The 16,121-nt window shown below is 37.9% G+C and overlaps 1 protein-coding gene across 3 annotated transcripts in view; it reads left to right on the top strand.

Moving 5' to 3' along the window:
• The window catches only part of OXR1 (oxidation resistance 1), a 363,374-nt gene that overhangs the window by 61,696 nt on the left and 285,557 nt on the right, over window positions 1-16,121 (top strand). For all 3 annotated transcript variants that reach the window (XM_090283450.1, XM_090283452.1, XM_090283448.1), the window contains exon 2: window positions 10,285-10,454. In XM_090283450.1, the coding sequence (XP_090139576.1) occupies window positions 10,432-10,454 (23 nt within the window). In that variant the 5' untranslated portion in view covers window positions 10,285-10,431. The remainder of the gene's footprint in view (window positions 1-10,284; window positions 10,455-16,121) is intronic.

Below are 16,121 nucleotides of genomic sequence, written 5' to 3'. Positions count from 1 at the left end.
CCTTCAGTGTTACTCTCTGATATTTAGAGGCTCTTTTTGTTTAGCTCCAAAAGGTGGAAGTTGCTTAGTTTTCTTTTTTTTACATTTATTTATTAATTTTTTTTTCTATTACAGTTGTCCCACTTTTTCCCCTATGCTCCCCCTCATTTTTTAAATTATATTTTATTGATTATGGTATTACAGTTGTCACAATTTTTCCCACTTTTGCCCCCTCCACAAGGACCCCCACTCCCTTAGGCAATCCCTCCACCATTGTTTATGTCCATGGATCATGTGTATAAGTTCTTTGGCTACTCTATCTCCTATACTGTACTTTACATCCCCATGACTATTCTGTAACTACCTCTTTGTACTTCTTAATCTCCTCACATCTTCACCCATTCCTCCTCACACCCCTCACATCTGACAACCATCAAAAAGCTGTTTGTATCCATCAGTCTGTCTCTGTTCTTCTTGTTTGCTTAGTTTGATTTTTAGATTCAATTGTTGATAGATATGTATTTATTGCCATTTTATTGTTCATAGTTTCGATCTTCTTTTTCTTAAATAAGTCCCTTTAATATTCATATAATCACGGTTTGGTGATGATGAACTCCTTTAGTTTTTTCTTGTCTGGGAAACTCTTTATTTTCCCTTCGATTTTAAATGATATCTTTGCTGGGCAGAGGAACCTTGGCTGTAGGTCCCTGCTTTTCATCACTTTGAATATTTCTTGGCAGTCCCTTCTAGCCTGCAAAGTTTCTTTTGAGAAATCAGTTAACAGTGTTATAGGAATTCCCCTATAGGTAACTAACTGCTTTTCTCTTGCTGCTTTTGAGATTCTTTTCATCTTTAACCTTGACAAAACCTCTGTTTTTAGTTCAATTGATCATGTTTGTCCCTGCAAAATGAAAGTCAAGGGCTCTTCTCCAGGCTCATTGAAAGGACTTGTTTAATAAGAGTAAACTGGTTTTCATCATGTTGGATATTTTCAAATAATGCTGAAAAGGAAAAAAACCTTTGCCTCAGCAAAGAGCGTGATGCATATTTTTCTTGTATTCTGTATCTGTGAAAACTGCCTCACTCCAGGATGCTGTATTCCCTAAGAAACAGGTATTGTCTCCAAGTAGGGGCTGACTAGTGGTTATCAACAGGGAGGTGTTATGCATTAAAATTTCTTTTCTTGGAAGTAAGCTGTTTTTTCTTATATCTATTGTTTGCGTACTTCTTGTGCAGCTGCCTTCATCATCAAACAGAAGAAAAATCAATAATTTCCATGTCCCTAATAGTATAGCAATTCAACTAAAATAAATTGAACAGATACTTATTGATTGTGTATTCTAGATAATAAACTATGCTAGGTATTATAGGGATGAAGAAAAATATAAGGACCAAGTTAAGACAAATGGATAAGTAACTATGGAATTTCTTTAGCATTTGTAATTTTTCTTAAGTATCTGCAAATACGTATATTTAAATATACATTACTATATCTCCTCTGTCCATTTTTATAACACACGGGTGCTTCCCTAGCCCTATGGCCAGAAACTTTAGATTCCATGTTTCTTAAGTAAGTAACTATCTCTTAAATAATATTGTAACGTATGATAAACATAAAATGCTTATCTTTCTCAAACAGGTAAACCATAACACTAATAAAATATGATAAATATCACAATAGAAGTATGTATATCATGAGAAGATTACAATTTTGAAGGGGACATATTTCTACCAAGTCTTGAATTATATTGCTATTTGAGCTGGATTTTGCAGGACAAATAAAATTTCTAGACAAGGAGAGGAGAGACGTTGCTGGAAGTGAGAACATGATGATCAGTCTGTTCATTCTGAATTATACAGACATGAAAGTGTTTAGTGTATTCAAGGAGGAAGCAGGCACACGTGAGTCAGGCGTTAGGGAGCAGGAAGAGGGGTGGTAGCCTGAGATGAGGATCAACAAGGTTGCCAGGCTGAACTGTGAAGGGCCTTGAAGCAACACCTAAAAGTCTGCCGAGAAGAAACAGCAGCAGCTTTGTATTATTTTCCTCAACTGCATGGTGATCACGGGCAGGTTTCCCCACTTCTTCCAGGTTCATTCTGAATGTGCCAGTGCTCACCTGCTGAGACTATAAAAAGCTTCATTAAGTGTGCCTAAGATGTGTTTTAACGCAACATTTATGGAGGAAAAAAACTAATCTGCTACTTTGTTTCTTTCTGTTTTCTAATTAAATGGAGTTTCAGCAATCCTTTCTATGGAGTGATCTCTGTGGGATTGAACCTATAAGAGGTTCATTGAAATTTACTATAAATTCTAAAAACACCAACCTGTTTAGATATATTATACTTTTTAAAAAGCTCATTTACTTAGTGCTACCCTTGAGCATGGTAATGTACACCAGAAAAACTTGAGTTTTTTTAGTGCTTTTCAAAAAAAATTACAGTTTATATTCAATATTATTTTTATTAGTTTTAGGTACTGCATAGTAGTGAATCATATACTTTATAAATTGTTCCCCTGATATTTCCAGTACCCATGTGACACCATACATAGTTATTGCAGTATTGTTGGCTTTATTCCCTATGCTGTACTTCACATGCTTGTGACTATTTTGTAACTACTTCTTAACCCCTTCACCTTTTCCACCCAGCCCTGCGAATCTCTTCTACCATGGCAAACATCAGTCTGTTCTCTGTAACTATGAGTCTGTTTCCACTTTGTTTATATTGTCTATGATTGACTTATTTCACTTAAACCTTCTAGGTCCATTCAAGCTTATGCAAATGGTAAGAATATATTCATTTTTATGGCCAAGTGAGATTCCATTGTATACATGTACCACAGCTCTTTTATCTACTCATCTATTGATGGGCACTTGGGTTGTTCCATACCATGGGTATTGAAAATAATGCTGCAATTAACATAAGAGTGCATATATTCTTTTTTTATGAGTTATTGGGTTCCTTTGGATACATATGCAGAAGTAGAACCACTGGGTCATAAGGGAGTTCCATTTTTAACTTTTTGATGACCCTCCATACTGCTTTCCACAGTGGCTGTACCAATCTGTATTCCCACCAACAGTGCATGAGGGTTCCCTTTTCTCCACATCTTTGCCAGCACTTGTGATTTGTTGATCTGTTGATGATGACCATTCTGACAGGTGTGAGGTGATACCTCACTGTGGTTTTAATTTGCATTTAAGCATCTTTTTATGTGTCTGTTGGCCATCTGTATATCCTCTTTTGAGAAGTTTCTCTTCAGGTCTGCTTCCCATTTTTCAACTGGTCTGCTTCCCATTTTTAATTGTTTGCTTGCTTTTTTTTAAATTTTGAATTATATGAGTTATTAATACATTTTAGGTGGTAACCTCTTTTAAGTTTATCACTGGCAAGTATATATTTCCATTCACTGGGTTGTCTTTCATTTTATTGATGGTTTCCTTTGCTGTGCAAAATGATTTTTGTTTGATGTAGTCCCATTTGTTTATTTTTTCTTTTATTTTCCTCACCTGAGGTGATATATCAGAAAAAATATTGAGAAAAGCTTTAGTTCTGAATGAGGATTCAACTTACCGCTTTGACTAGTTCCGGTGTACAAAGTGATGTGCTAGGCCTTCCTTAAAGGGTGGGAACAACTTCATGTAAAAATAGTAATCCAACATGAGAATAGACAAGCTTAAAAATATAAGATAGACTAAATGATACAGGATTCCCCAGTGCAATAGAGCAGTTAGGTGGAATGACTATTTGAGGTTTTTTTAAAGAAGGAATTTGCATATATTAAGTGCTTTGCCTTAATAAAATTAATTTGTAGTACAGATTGGGGGTCAGAGGCACGTTTGAAGTCCTGTGCAACAACTTGCAGCCAGGGATTGGCAGCCTGTGTGCCAGAGAACCCTAGTGCTCAGTGGAGTGGGAACGCTCACTTTCCAATCAATGACATGCTGCCCAGAAAACACCAAAAAATTTAAACTATCCAACAAACTATTTTTAACCTCTTTTTAAAGTTACGGTGCTTGTCCCTCATTAGGATTTTGAAATATGTTTTAATTAATTAAATTTATTTTAGGAGCTCTAAAAATTTGGGGGGGAAAAACTGATCAATACAAAAGACAGTAGGGCTTGAACATGGGTGGTGGTGGTGGTAGGAATAAAAAGGAGATAAGAAGTAAAAGAGATATTATTCAACAGTAGAAAAGCAAAAACAAAAGCAAGATTTGGCAACTGTTTAATGAATAATTAGGAAAAGTTATTCTGGAAGTCAGGAGAAAAGATGAGATCCATAGATAGAACTTTGTGACTTACTGGGAAAGTCACCTTAGACAGTACTTTGAAGAATATCGACCTTAATGAAATGGGAGACTGATGGCCAGTCAATGAAGGACAGAAAGGCTTAGGAGGGCCTGTATATGTCACCATCCTGGAAGTCAAAGAAGGAGAGTTCAAGACAAGTGGACAGAGTGGAGTCTGACCCAAGGCTGTGGGAGTCCGAAGTTACATATCGACCGGTTGACTGGTGATGAGGATGTTGAAGTAGAGACCAGAAAGCAAAAGTGGATGGTGAAACAGGGAAGGCAGTGGGTGCAGAGTAACATTTTTGCTGCGTGTGTCAGTGAAGGGAAGAAGTAAGAGAAAGGAGTAGAGTCAGGGTTGTGGCAAAGGAAGTCGTTTAGAATCAGGGACACAGAGGAGAGGAACCAGGAGGAGGCAGAGATGAAGGTGTAGGTGACAGAGCAGCTTGTGATTGCATTACAGTTCAAGAGAAAATGAGACCAAAGCAAGGAGCACAGATGGAAAAGGTATCTTTGTAGTTCATCTGCATTCATAAAATGAAATCTTCTCTGAAGATTAAAACAATATCTGGCACAATTATTCTGAAGAAAAGAATCCCAGGTTCTTTTAAGGTGGAGGTGATCTTTGTTTAGTGTAATAATTTGTTTAAGAATTAATTACTCCAAGGTCCATAACCCTTCATTTCTCTGACTATGGTAAATACTTCCTATAATTTGAACATGGTGGGAGGGGTGGATATTTCTGAGGTAGGTATGTATGATAATCACAAATATAGCCATATCTCTGTGATAAATGCTTTTAGACCAATTACCGACATTCTCAGCTGAATACTGATACCTCCCCTGAAATGGCTTTAATACAAGTAAAATGACAGTGGCAGGGCAGTGGAAGGGCACATAAAGCTTTGTATTTAGCTTGTCGCCAAGGTTACTATCTTTACTCATCTAAAGTTTTGGTGTGTGTGTTTTCTCAGCCCTCTGCAAAGACTATTTTCAGGCTACATATTAATGGGTTATAAAAACAATGAGGAAGGTACTTGTTATATTTGGTCTATATCCATGCTGACCTTACTCACTCAGTTGTTCTAGGGAGACACATGTCTGTCTCTTGTTAGAAATTTTGTGTGATGTTTACCAAAGTAGCTAGAGTATCAGGATTATTTGGCTCCACTTTGCATATCCAAATAAAAAGATGTTATTTTACATAGTTTACTACAAAAGTATATTCTGCATAAAATTGAGAAGCAAAACAGATTTGAAAATGAAATAACTTTGACCCAGAGTTTCAGTGTCGTGATTGCTGAGGGGAAGGGGGTATAAGGGGACTAAATGACAATGGAAAAAATATAATAAAGATTAAATTAAAAATGTGCATAGATTTGACCCAGAAATTTTACTTCCAGATATTTATCCACAAATATACATCTACATTGTATCAATATACACTGCAGCATTGTATGTAATTGCAAATATCAGATGCAAACTAAATCTCCTTCAGTATGAGACAGGCTAGTAAATTAGGGTAGATCCATTCAATGAAATGCTTTACAATCCTTGAAAGGTGATGAGGCATCTCTACATGTGTATTGATAGGCAAATATTGTATACAGACATATGATTATGTATGTATGTGAAAACTAGGTTGCAGGAGGAAGTGAAAACCAAGTAGATGATGGAGAGAGAGATAGAGAGATAGAGAGTTTCATATAGATATGAACTATACAATATCTTTTTAAGGATAATAATACTGGTAATAATAGCGGTTGCCTCAGTGAAGGGGTACTGACTAGATGGCTGGAGACAGAGGACAAAAAAGACAGAGATAGTTATCCGTCATCACATAGCCTTTCAATTTTGCTTTGTATGCATACATTTCTTATTTTAAAATTAATATCAAGATAATATAAGTTATAAAATTCAAGGCAGAACCCAGTCTTTTAAAATTTTGTATCTAAAGAAATATATATGAGATAAAGAGAAAAGGCAAACTCTTAGTTTGGTTTCCTTGTTTATTTAAGGATTTATCTATATATGTGATCAGAGTTTTCACATATATCTAAAATCAAAATGAGTCAGAAAAAACAGAGTCTATTTCTCTCTCATAGAAATAAATTTTGAGTCTTAGGTCCCAGGCAGATATGGAGGCTCCTTTCCTGTCACCTCACCATTCTCAACATGTGGTTCCCCTTCATGTATCAGTGGCTACTGAGTTCTGGCAAGTATCTCCTGGGTCCCACCCAGCAGAAAGAAGAAAGAGAGAAAGCAGGATGCTTCCCAACATTTACACATGCCATTTCCACCTGCGTATCATTGGCCAGAGTCACTCCGCCATTGTTATTCTAAGGGAGACTGGAAAATTCAGCCATTATTCTAGGCAGCCAGAGGGTCAGCCACAAAGGAAGGTGCCTAATATTAAGGAAGGAAGTAAAAGGAGGTGTCGGAAGAAAACTAGCATTGTCTGCCATCATGTTGGAGACTAGGTGGCCTTTACCCCCAATATTTTATGATTCTGAACCTACTGCAAAGAGGAAAACATGAGGTGAAGGGGAGGTGGAAGGACTCCACTGTCAGTTGGTAATTTTACGTATTTAGTGTATAAATTTAAATATTAAACTTTTTCAGTTCTCTTAAGTCATTCATAGAGTCAACAAATGATATTTTGTGCCCTACTATTTACCAGGCTCTAACTAAGCACTAAGGACACAAAGACTAATAACATAATAGTCATTGCACATAAAGAATTCACTGTCAGCCCTGGCTGCTGTGGCTCAGTGGATTGAGAGTCAGCCTGCGAGCCAAGTATCTATGGTTCAATTCCCCGTCAGGGCACATGACTAGGTTGCATGTCAGGTCCCCAGGTGGAGGCACGAGTGAGAGACAACCACACAGTGATGTTTCTCTCCCTCTTCTTCTCCTTTCCCCTCTCTCTAATAAAATAAAATAAAATAAAGAAAGAAACAAATAAATTATATTTTTTTAAAAAAAGAATTCACTGTCTAACATATATGTCATCAGGTAAGAAAAAGACAAAATAAACTGTACTATAAAAATTGCTGTGTATGTGCAGCACACATGAGTAGCTGTAGGAGAATAGAGAAAAAGACCTTAATTCCAATGGATTCTAATTTCAAACGGCCCTGGATGATAATGGCATAAGCAGCTATAAAGTCCATATTTTATATTGCTTACATGCCAAAAAGCAGATTTCAAGTCCACCTTGATCTTGGTTGTTAAGGCATCTGGACTTACACCGATTAAGGGCACGGGGACTCCAAATTCTGCTTCCCAAACTGATCATTTCACAATCTCAAAATCTGCATTAGCCGATTCTTATCTAGGGTTCAGTTAGCAAAAAAGAAAAAAGTATGTAATATTGCCTGATGTAATTCTTATATTTTTTAATGTCATCTTTAGAGACTGTGTATTTGGATGTCATTATTTTAATACCTAACTAAATAACTTTTACTGAATTATACTTTGGGGACTTGCCAAGACTTTGCATTGAGGAACATCGTTAAAGGAAATAATAAACAAGCAAAAACCAGGGATGTGAAATCAGCTGTTAGGTTTAGTGGAATATTTGCCAACACAAAAAAATGCTGTCTTTATGTGTCAGGTTTCAACACCAGAAAAGCTATTACCCTAAATTTCTGGCTTGTCTTAGTCCTGGGGATGTGGGGACATTATTACAGTTTATGCTTCTTTCCCTGCTCTAACTTATGGGAAAGCTCTAAAGCAAATATGTAATATTTCTTCAAGAACTATTCAAGACCTTTGCGGTTTGATTTTTATACTAACCTCCCCGCCCTTTTTTCCAACTTTATTTTTAACCTTTTTTTTTTTTTTTGTAAACCCACAGAGAGAAACATATGCACACATATACACATTATATTTATGTAAATACATAAAAATAATCAGCAAGTCCATTTTAGAGTGAGAGAGAGTATAATTAAACACCATAACTCCAGATTTGTTTGCTTCTACAGAATGTAGAAATAAGATGCACAGAAATTTGATTTCAGGATCTTAGCTCAAGCCATCGTTTTTGTAGGTCAAAATGGTCAAATGTTGTCAATGTACCAGTATAGGGTGTATCTTAATAAGCGAAGAGTCGACTATGACTGCCTGTCGTTTCCCCTCCACCTAACTAAACTTTACACAGGCTTCCTCCTGACTCTGGGGACCCTGCCCTGCCTTTTCTCAGAGTATTTACTTTAGAAAACTTGCAATTGTAAATCCTTTCTTTGCCCCTTTGAGACATAAATCTTCTTCCATCCTCTTGCCAGTTTTACAAACCAGGAATGTCTTGTTCAAGAACCAGGGAGCCATCCCTTTGAAATGTAGTCATCAAAGGAGATAGTGCCCTATTGCCAAGCTTCTGTGGGAGGGCAGAGACTAACTTCCCTAAGTGCCAATTAGCAAACACAGATGGTCTAATCACATCGACCAACCTCCTGAGCATCCCTTGGCACTTTCCTACAAGCTCACCCCAGCTACCTAAAAAACCTCCCACCTTTTATTTCAGCAGAGTTGAATCCAGTCCCTCTCCCCTTATTGAGATAGTCTTGAATTAAGTTGTCCTTGCTTGTTGAGCTCTGTAATTTTTCTTTGAGAATGTGTTGTTTTTCCTTAAAGTTCAGTAAAATGTCCTCAGATTCTGGCAATATTGTTAGAAAGTGTGATATATTCCCAATGTCTTTTGCCTACAATAACTACCAACTTGGATTTTGATAAGCTGTGAATTTGTAAAATTAAATATATATTAGAGAATTAAAATTTTCTGATTTTAAACCTAGATGTTTATAATAATATCTGAACACAAAAAATTCATGGTGATTATTCATAATGATTACAATAATCACTCTGACCTTCATCTTGTTATTATATCATCTCTTCATTTTATTTGCATCTTATCATTATCTGATTTATTTTTTCAAGGATATGCAGCCCTGAGGCAATCAATAAAGTTTAATGAGTTGCATAACACACCCAAAAAAGAAAAAAAGCCTATTGTGTCTACATTTTTCTGAGGTGATGTTTTTTAAAGGCCACGGTAGTGGGCTTGTTATTCTTTCAGTGACATTTAAATGATTCATTGCTTATCAATGCAACCTTTCCAGAGAAAACAGCTTTAGGATCTTCAAGCAAGTTTAAATTTTCAGTTCATTTTGATAATCCACAATCTTTATACAAATCCAATATCAGTCTCCACATGTAAGTATATATGAATTCATAGCTTTCAGCCAAAATTCTAACATTACTAAGAGCCACCATCTGCCTCTTTGTCACAAGGGAATGAGAGTATATCTTCATGTTAGGGGAAATTTTTCAAAATATATGGAGTGGTAAGTTATTAAAGATTTTATTTAATCTTTATTATATTTTTTCCCATTACCATTCAGCCCCCTTAAGGCTATGCAATGAAGGCACACTGTTCACTTTAGGTCACTCTTTTACCACAATGTTAAGGAAAATAGTATGCAAATTTAACAGAAGACCCCTTATTTGACATATTTATTAAAAATATGAACAGCTCTTAAACAGAAATAGATTATTGAGATTATACTTTACCAAGATAATTATTGTAATCATTTTATTCATGAATAAGATTCTGGGCTTCAAACGTTACTCAGTTATATGATGCATTTTTGTTAAACCTTTGGACATGATAACAATTCGTGCAAGAACTCATGTTTTAGTATCTGCTATGGGTAATCAAGATGGGGTGCCTCTAAAAACATATTCTTGCCTTGAGTGATCAAGGAATTATCTACTTGAGGAAATAAACATTTTAATAACCTTTCAATTCATTTTAAAGGTAAAACTTTAAGCTCATCACAGGGTTGGTTTTATTTTATCTTTGGTTTATGACATATCTTGTACTTCAAGGAGAAAATCATATATTCTTTTGTGTGTCTTATAACATGACAGAATTATTAACTGGATGAAGTAAATCGGTGGAAGTCATATAGACCAGGTACTATAGATATCACTTCCTTACTCTTCTTTATAGGTCTTCTCAAACTGCGACTGACTGTGGCTTGTGCATCCTTCCAGCAGCAAAGCTAAAGCTCCCAGCTTTCTCGTCTACTTGACCTCCTCTCCCTGCTCTGAATCCCAGAGAAGACGGCTCCACAAGACTCCTCCCTGCATTCCCGCAATGTCTGTATCTAATTTATCATGGTAAGTGAATTGCTTTCTAACCTCAAATGCAAACACATGTATATCATGAAACAATATTTTATAAGTTGTACTGTGTGAACTTGAAAAATCTGGTTAACAGAGATTGTTGTCCCTTGTTAGGCCGAGGAGAGCAATCTTGAATGAAAAGATTGACACTTTCAGCACTCTGGTACCTGGGGACTCTGGAAAGGGTTCAAGCCTCCCACTTATTTCCAGTAACATCCAATGCCTTTCTTTTCAGCACACCCTGTGGGAAAGAGGAGTAGGAATAAAACAGCCTTTCCATGTTCCTGTGAACTGTTACATTCCCAGGTACCAGACTCACAAGCTGTGAGCGTGGCTCTGAGGGTGCGGTAGGTACCGCTCATCAGCACGTTTCTTCACAATTCCTGATTCTGAACTGAATAGGACTCCCAACATTGAAGAGAAAATTATAGATTTATCTCTCTAAAGAACTGGCATTCTGAATAATCTTCTACTTATAGTATGTTTTTAAAGCTGTTTGTGATTTTAAAAAATAAGCATAAGATAATTTTCTAACAAACAATCAACAACTTTCTATGGCAATGAAGAATAATACTTGCAGGGATGAATCTGAAACATTTTGTTGAACTTTGTATTTTTTTAATATCTAAAGAGCTGAATAAGTGAAATACCAATTCACCATATTCAAATGTGAAGAAGAAGGAGAGGGAATGGGAGAGACAGAGTAAAACATAGATATATATGATTGTCATCCCTCACCACAGAGTGTGGCTGGCTTGGTTTACAGGCTAACACTGGAGCCTGTCCTTGGGGTGTACCTCAATTAATAGATGCCTTGATGTGATATAATGATTTGACTAAGGATCATCCATAGTACAGTGAACTCCACAAAGAGAGAGATTATATATTGTTATTCCAGCCCATTTGCCCAGCACAGCACCTATAATTTAGTAGGTGTTCTTTAAATTTGTGCATTGTAAATCAGTTTTTTTAAAAAAGAAAAGCAGGTAATTCAATAGGAAATTAGTGCTTTTATTCTAAAATAAAATTTCAAATGGTGGAGGCTTCTTATAGAATTCACATATAGGAAACTTAAAAGAATTCGTTCCATGTCAAAGGTTCAAATTTTACAGAAATAATTCTTAGATCCTTTCATTCAACTTGCCCTCAATTCTGTCTAAACTAATGTTCTACATTAGATTTTCATACAGGGAGCATTTAATTTGTTTTACCAGAGTTGCACCTTTGTACAGCTGTAGCCTTACACAGGTCCAGCTGCCTGCCACTAGGAAAGCCAGTACTCCAGAGGCAGTGCTGATGTAAAGGAAAGTGGTTTATTTTCAGGTTCCAGCCACCTGGAAGATGGGGGACTCATGTTTCAAAGCCCATCTCTGCCTCTCAGTGCAGGCAGAGGTTTTATAAGGAGTGAGAGAGGAACAAAGCAAAGAGATCAAGGGAGGGGGTTGCAAAGTTCTCTCTTTGCAGACGAGCACAGTCCATTCCAATAAGGCAGGTGACGGTCCAGTGTGCATCGTCCTGGTTTAGTCATCCTGCCTTTACATCATCCTGGCTCCACAGTTGAACATCAGCAAATCTCCTGGAGGTGGGATGCCTGAAGGTCGGAGTCTGTATCTTTTGAAGTTAGTTCCCAGGATTCTTATGCAAACACGCTGTTTATCTACAAGCTACGCATTAGTCAGAGTCAGCACTTACAGACTCCTGTCAAAAGAATGGTGGGGTGGGTTGCGGTTTTCCACTATTACAGTTGTCCGCTGTTACACAACTGTGGGAGGGTTGGCATCTTTAGTGCCCCTCTTAGCATTTGTGCTCTGCACATGCTGGCGAAGACCATAGGAAGGACATCTAAGATGTGCAAAACAAATCACCGATTTGTTTCACTTACACACAGCTGAGAAATTGTTAACCTTCTTGCCTATTAACCTTTGTAATTCTTCTATATTTCCTAACATCTTAAATCTATATTTAGGAAAGCATCATCCTACACACATGAATAGAAGGGAATAGTAACTGATCAATTCTCTGTGGGAATTCCTCACAGAGCTACATTAATTTAGTGAAATTATTGTAGTCCAAGGTCTGGTTCTCTGTTTTGAAATCCAGAAACTCAGGTATGAACATACTGACATTGGAAAAGAAGCTGGGTTGACAGATTATTAATTTTAAATAAGATATGTAACTTGAAAGTACAAAGGATGCTTGATTTGGCCTGACCAGTGTAGTGTAACTGTTGGGAATCTAAGAAGTCTGACTGATACCACATAATCACAGCGAGGAAAGTTATCTGCTTCCAATGTTCAAAGGAGTCAGGACAGAATACACCTGGTAGGTTACATCTGTCAGTGAAGACGTATGTGCCAAACACCCCCATCTGCTTCTCAGGGCAGCTTCTTCATCGTCTGAAGTTAGAGTAACACTGTCCATGTTTGTCTCTTTCATTCTTCTTCTTTAAAAATTGTTGTTCTAGTACAGTTGTCCCAGTTTTTCCCTCATTGCTCTCCCCTACTCTGTGCTGCCCCCCAGCCCAACTCCCACAGTCAGTCCCCACCCTACTGTCTACGTCCATCGGTCGGTCATTCTTACATGTTCCTTGACTAGACCCTTCCCCTTCTCTCCCTCCCAACCCCCCTCTGGTCCCTGTCAGTCTGAGCTTTGTTTCCATACCTCTGGTTCTATTTTGCTTGTTTATTTCTTTTGTTCATTAGGTTCCTCTTATAGGTGAGGTCATATGGTATTTGTCTTTCACCGACTGGATTATTTCACTCAGTATAATATTCTCCACTTCTATCTGTGCTGTTGTGAAGGGTAGGAGTTCCTTCTTTATTTCTGCTGCATAGTATTTCATTGTGTAAATGTACCACAGTGTTTTGATCCATTCACTTACTGATGGGCACTTAGGCTGATTCCAGTACTATTGTAAATAGTACTGCTGTGAACATAGGGATGCGTAAGTTCTTTTGAGTTGGGGTTTCAGGATTCTTCAGGTATAATCCTAGCAGTGGAATTGCTGGTTCAAAAGGCAGTTCCATTTTTAGTTTCTTGAGGAAATTTCATACTCTTTTCCACAGTAGCTGTCCCAATCTGCATTCTTCTGATTTTCACTTCTGCCAAACTCTCCTTGGCTTGGCTTCCTCATTCATATTAACACTGAGTTTATAGTCAAAACCTATGTCAATCTGTGAACAGTTTGGTCTGCCTATCATGACATGGTACATACCTGACCACATCCATGTGCTGATTGTAAAATTTACCTTGGAGATCTTATGAAGGGACTGATGCCTAATTGTGATTCCTATGTCAACCTAGGAATTTAGAAAACATAGGTGAAGATAATTACATTTATATTGACAATTTATCAGGTAATACACTCAGCTTTTAAATACCCAGCAGAAGAAAGTTCTCTTTTTACACGGTAAAATAAAAACGTTCTTGCTCTAGTAGTTATGTGTATGACCCGTGGAAGAAATATAAAGTAATCTGGCTCTTTCCTGGAAACCTCAGAAAGAAAACCAATCTCGAGATTTCCAAGCTTCCAGGAAACTGCGGTGTCAGTCGGGTGGGCAGAGTGGTGGGAACTGATTATAAGAGTCAGATGGTGACAAACCACAGATGTCTCACTCATCTCCCAGTTTAGTAAACGTTCACCAGAGGGAGACAAGGATTGAGCTGATGCTGGTTGAGACAAAGACAAAGGGATGAACAGAATCAGCTGCAGACACCCATGAACGGGTGACAGTGTCCAGGCCGTGATCTGAGGGAGAGAATTGTTGCTGATAGCAGAGATAATTAACCAGAGACGTGAAGAGGCAAAAGAGTTGGAAAAGGGCCCTGTATCTATAGTGCAAAGAGGGAAATGATGTGATGCCAGGGGCTCTTAAAAAGACTTTAAGGGCTTCCTTCCCGATAATTATCCTCAAGGAGACTTGTAAAAATATTTTTTAAGATATATACCTGACCAAAACATGTACATATGTTACACATAACATATATAACATTAAAAACATACATGTACAACATGCAAGCTAAGTAAATATTATCAAGAGAACATGTGCTTGGCATTTATCATGTACCAAGCACCCTTTTAGACATTAGCTGATATTTACTCACATACTCCTCACAACAACCTTATTAGAAATGTAGGGCAATTATTTGCATCTCCACAAATGGAGAAGTCAAGCACCCCAAGTTAAGTAAGTTGCCCAGTGTGGTACAGCCACTGAGGAGCGGAGCTGGGAAATGAATGTAGTCAGCCAGCTGGTGCCCCTAACCACCAAACTCCTTGTGTAAGAACAGAAAGAGTCCATATCAAAACTATATCCTTGCTATGTGTGTCTTCAGGACAAGTACCCCAGTTTCTATTTCCAACCAGAAGGTTTCCCTTAATGCCCTCCAGAGTGGGTATCCTGGAGGTTCTTCTGGAAGGAAGCGAGTGTCTGCACCTGGGAGCACTGTTGAGCATTGGAATAGTATTGAGGGTGGGGTATGGGGGCAGGGGAGGAACCCCCTGATTTTCTAGGGGAGATAAAGAGGTTGTTGCTATAAGAAGCTTAGTTGAACTTCTAAAATTACGTAAAGTGAGCTACCTACACTACAAATTATAAATCTTTGTTCCACTGATATGTAACAGGCTAGAAAGTGCCAAGTCTGCATCATGATAGGAAAGAAGCACAAGAGAAAGGCAGCAGCACTGCGCTGTACTTCCCCTGGGGTGGTCCTGAGTAGCGATGTCATGGAGACCCTCCTCAGATAGATCATGTACTTTCTGTTCTCCCGGACTCACCTGTGCCCTCGGCTCCCGTTATTTCAGTGTTAACCGTACACACGTTAACCAGTAGTTAGAGTGGCTCCACTGATTTTTGCCAAATACCATCTTTTTGATCCCAGATCGGTTTTCATCATGATGCCTGCGAACACTTCAGTTTTTGTCCCACAGTGTCTTAAAGACTGTGTGGCACCCGGCAGAGCTGGAGGTAATTCAGTGAGAGCCAGGCGTGGGAGAAAGGAGAGGCTGGGTGAACGTAAGAAGCCCAATAGCAAGTGCCAGTCTATTGAGCATCTATAATGTGCCCTGCTGTGCTGAGCACAGGGACGCAATTGTTCATGAAAAGTAACAGCTACTCTCATAGGCGCCCCAAATTTTAGCCAGAAAAATGAAGTCATCAGATAACTGATTTAATATGGTATGGAACCTAAAAAGGTAGGTTTGGGGCATTTTAGGAAACAAAATAGATATTTATTTTTTTAGTTTGGGAAGAAACGGCTTCTTTTCCTGAAATACAAATACATGTCTTGTATTTAGTCATAAAAATAAAGACATCTTCTAATTACAGAGAGTCAAACACTACAGAAAATTATAAAGCAGAAATAAAATATAACCTAAACCATACCATTCATAGAAAACCCTGTTATAAATGCTAAGGTATATTTTTTCTACATATACTCACATACTTTTGCAAAAAATGGACTTTGTCCCCTGAACAGTTACTATGGCGGTCTCTGCATTTGATGGCTATGGGGTGACATCATCGCGTGTAAAGGCTGGGCGACATCATATAATAGTAGCGTTATTCATTTCACCCATCTGGGTCACAAGGTGCTGTGCCATTCAGGGTACCCGATGAGGCCCTGTCTTGTTGCAGCTTCCTGGATTGCAGACATCAAGGC

This window comes from Furipterus horrens, unplaced genomic scaffold, assembly GCF_987537825.1.
Source record: "Furipterus horrens unplaced genomic scaffold, mFurHor1.1.pri manual_scaffold_7, whole genome shotgun sequence".
Taxonomy (NCBI): Eukaryota; Metazoa; Chordata; class Mammalia; order Chiroptera; family Furipteridae; genus Furipterus; species Furipterus horrens.
The sequence above is the reverse complement of the archived record's forward strand: the minus strand, read 5'-3'. Positions and strand labels throughout refer to the sequence as shown.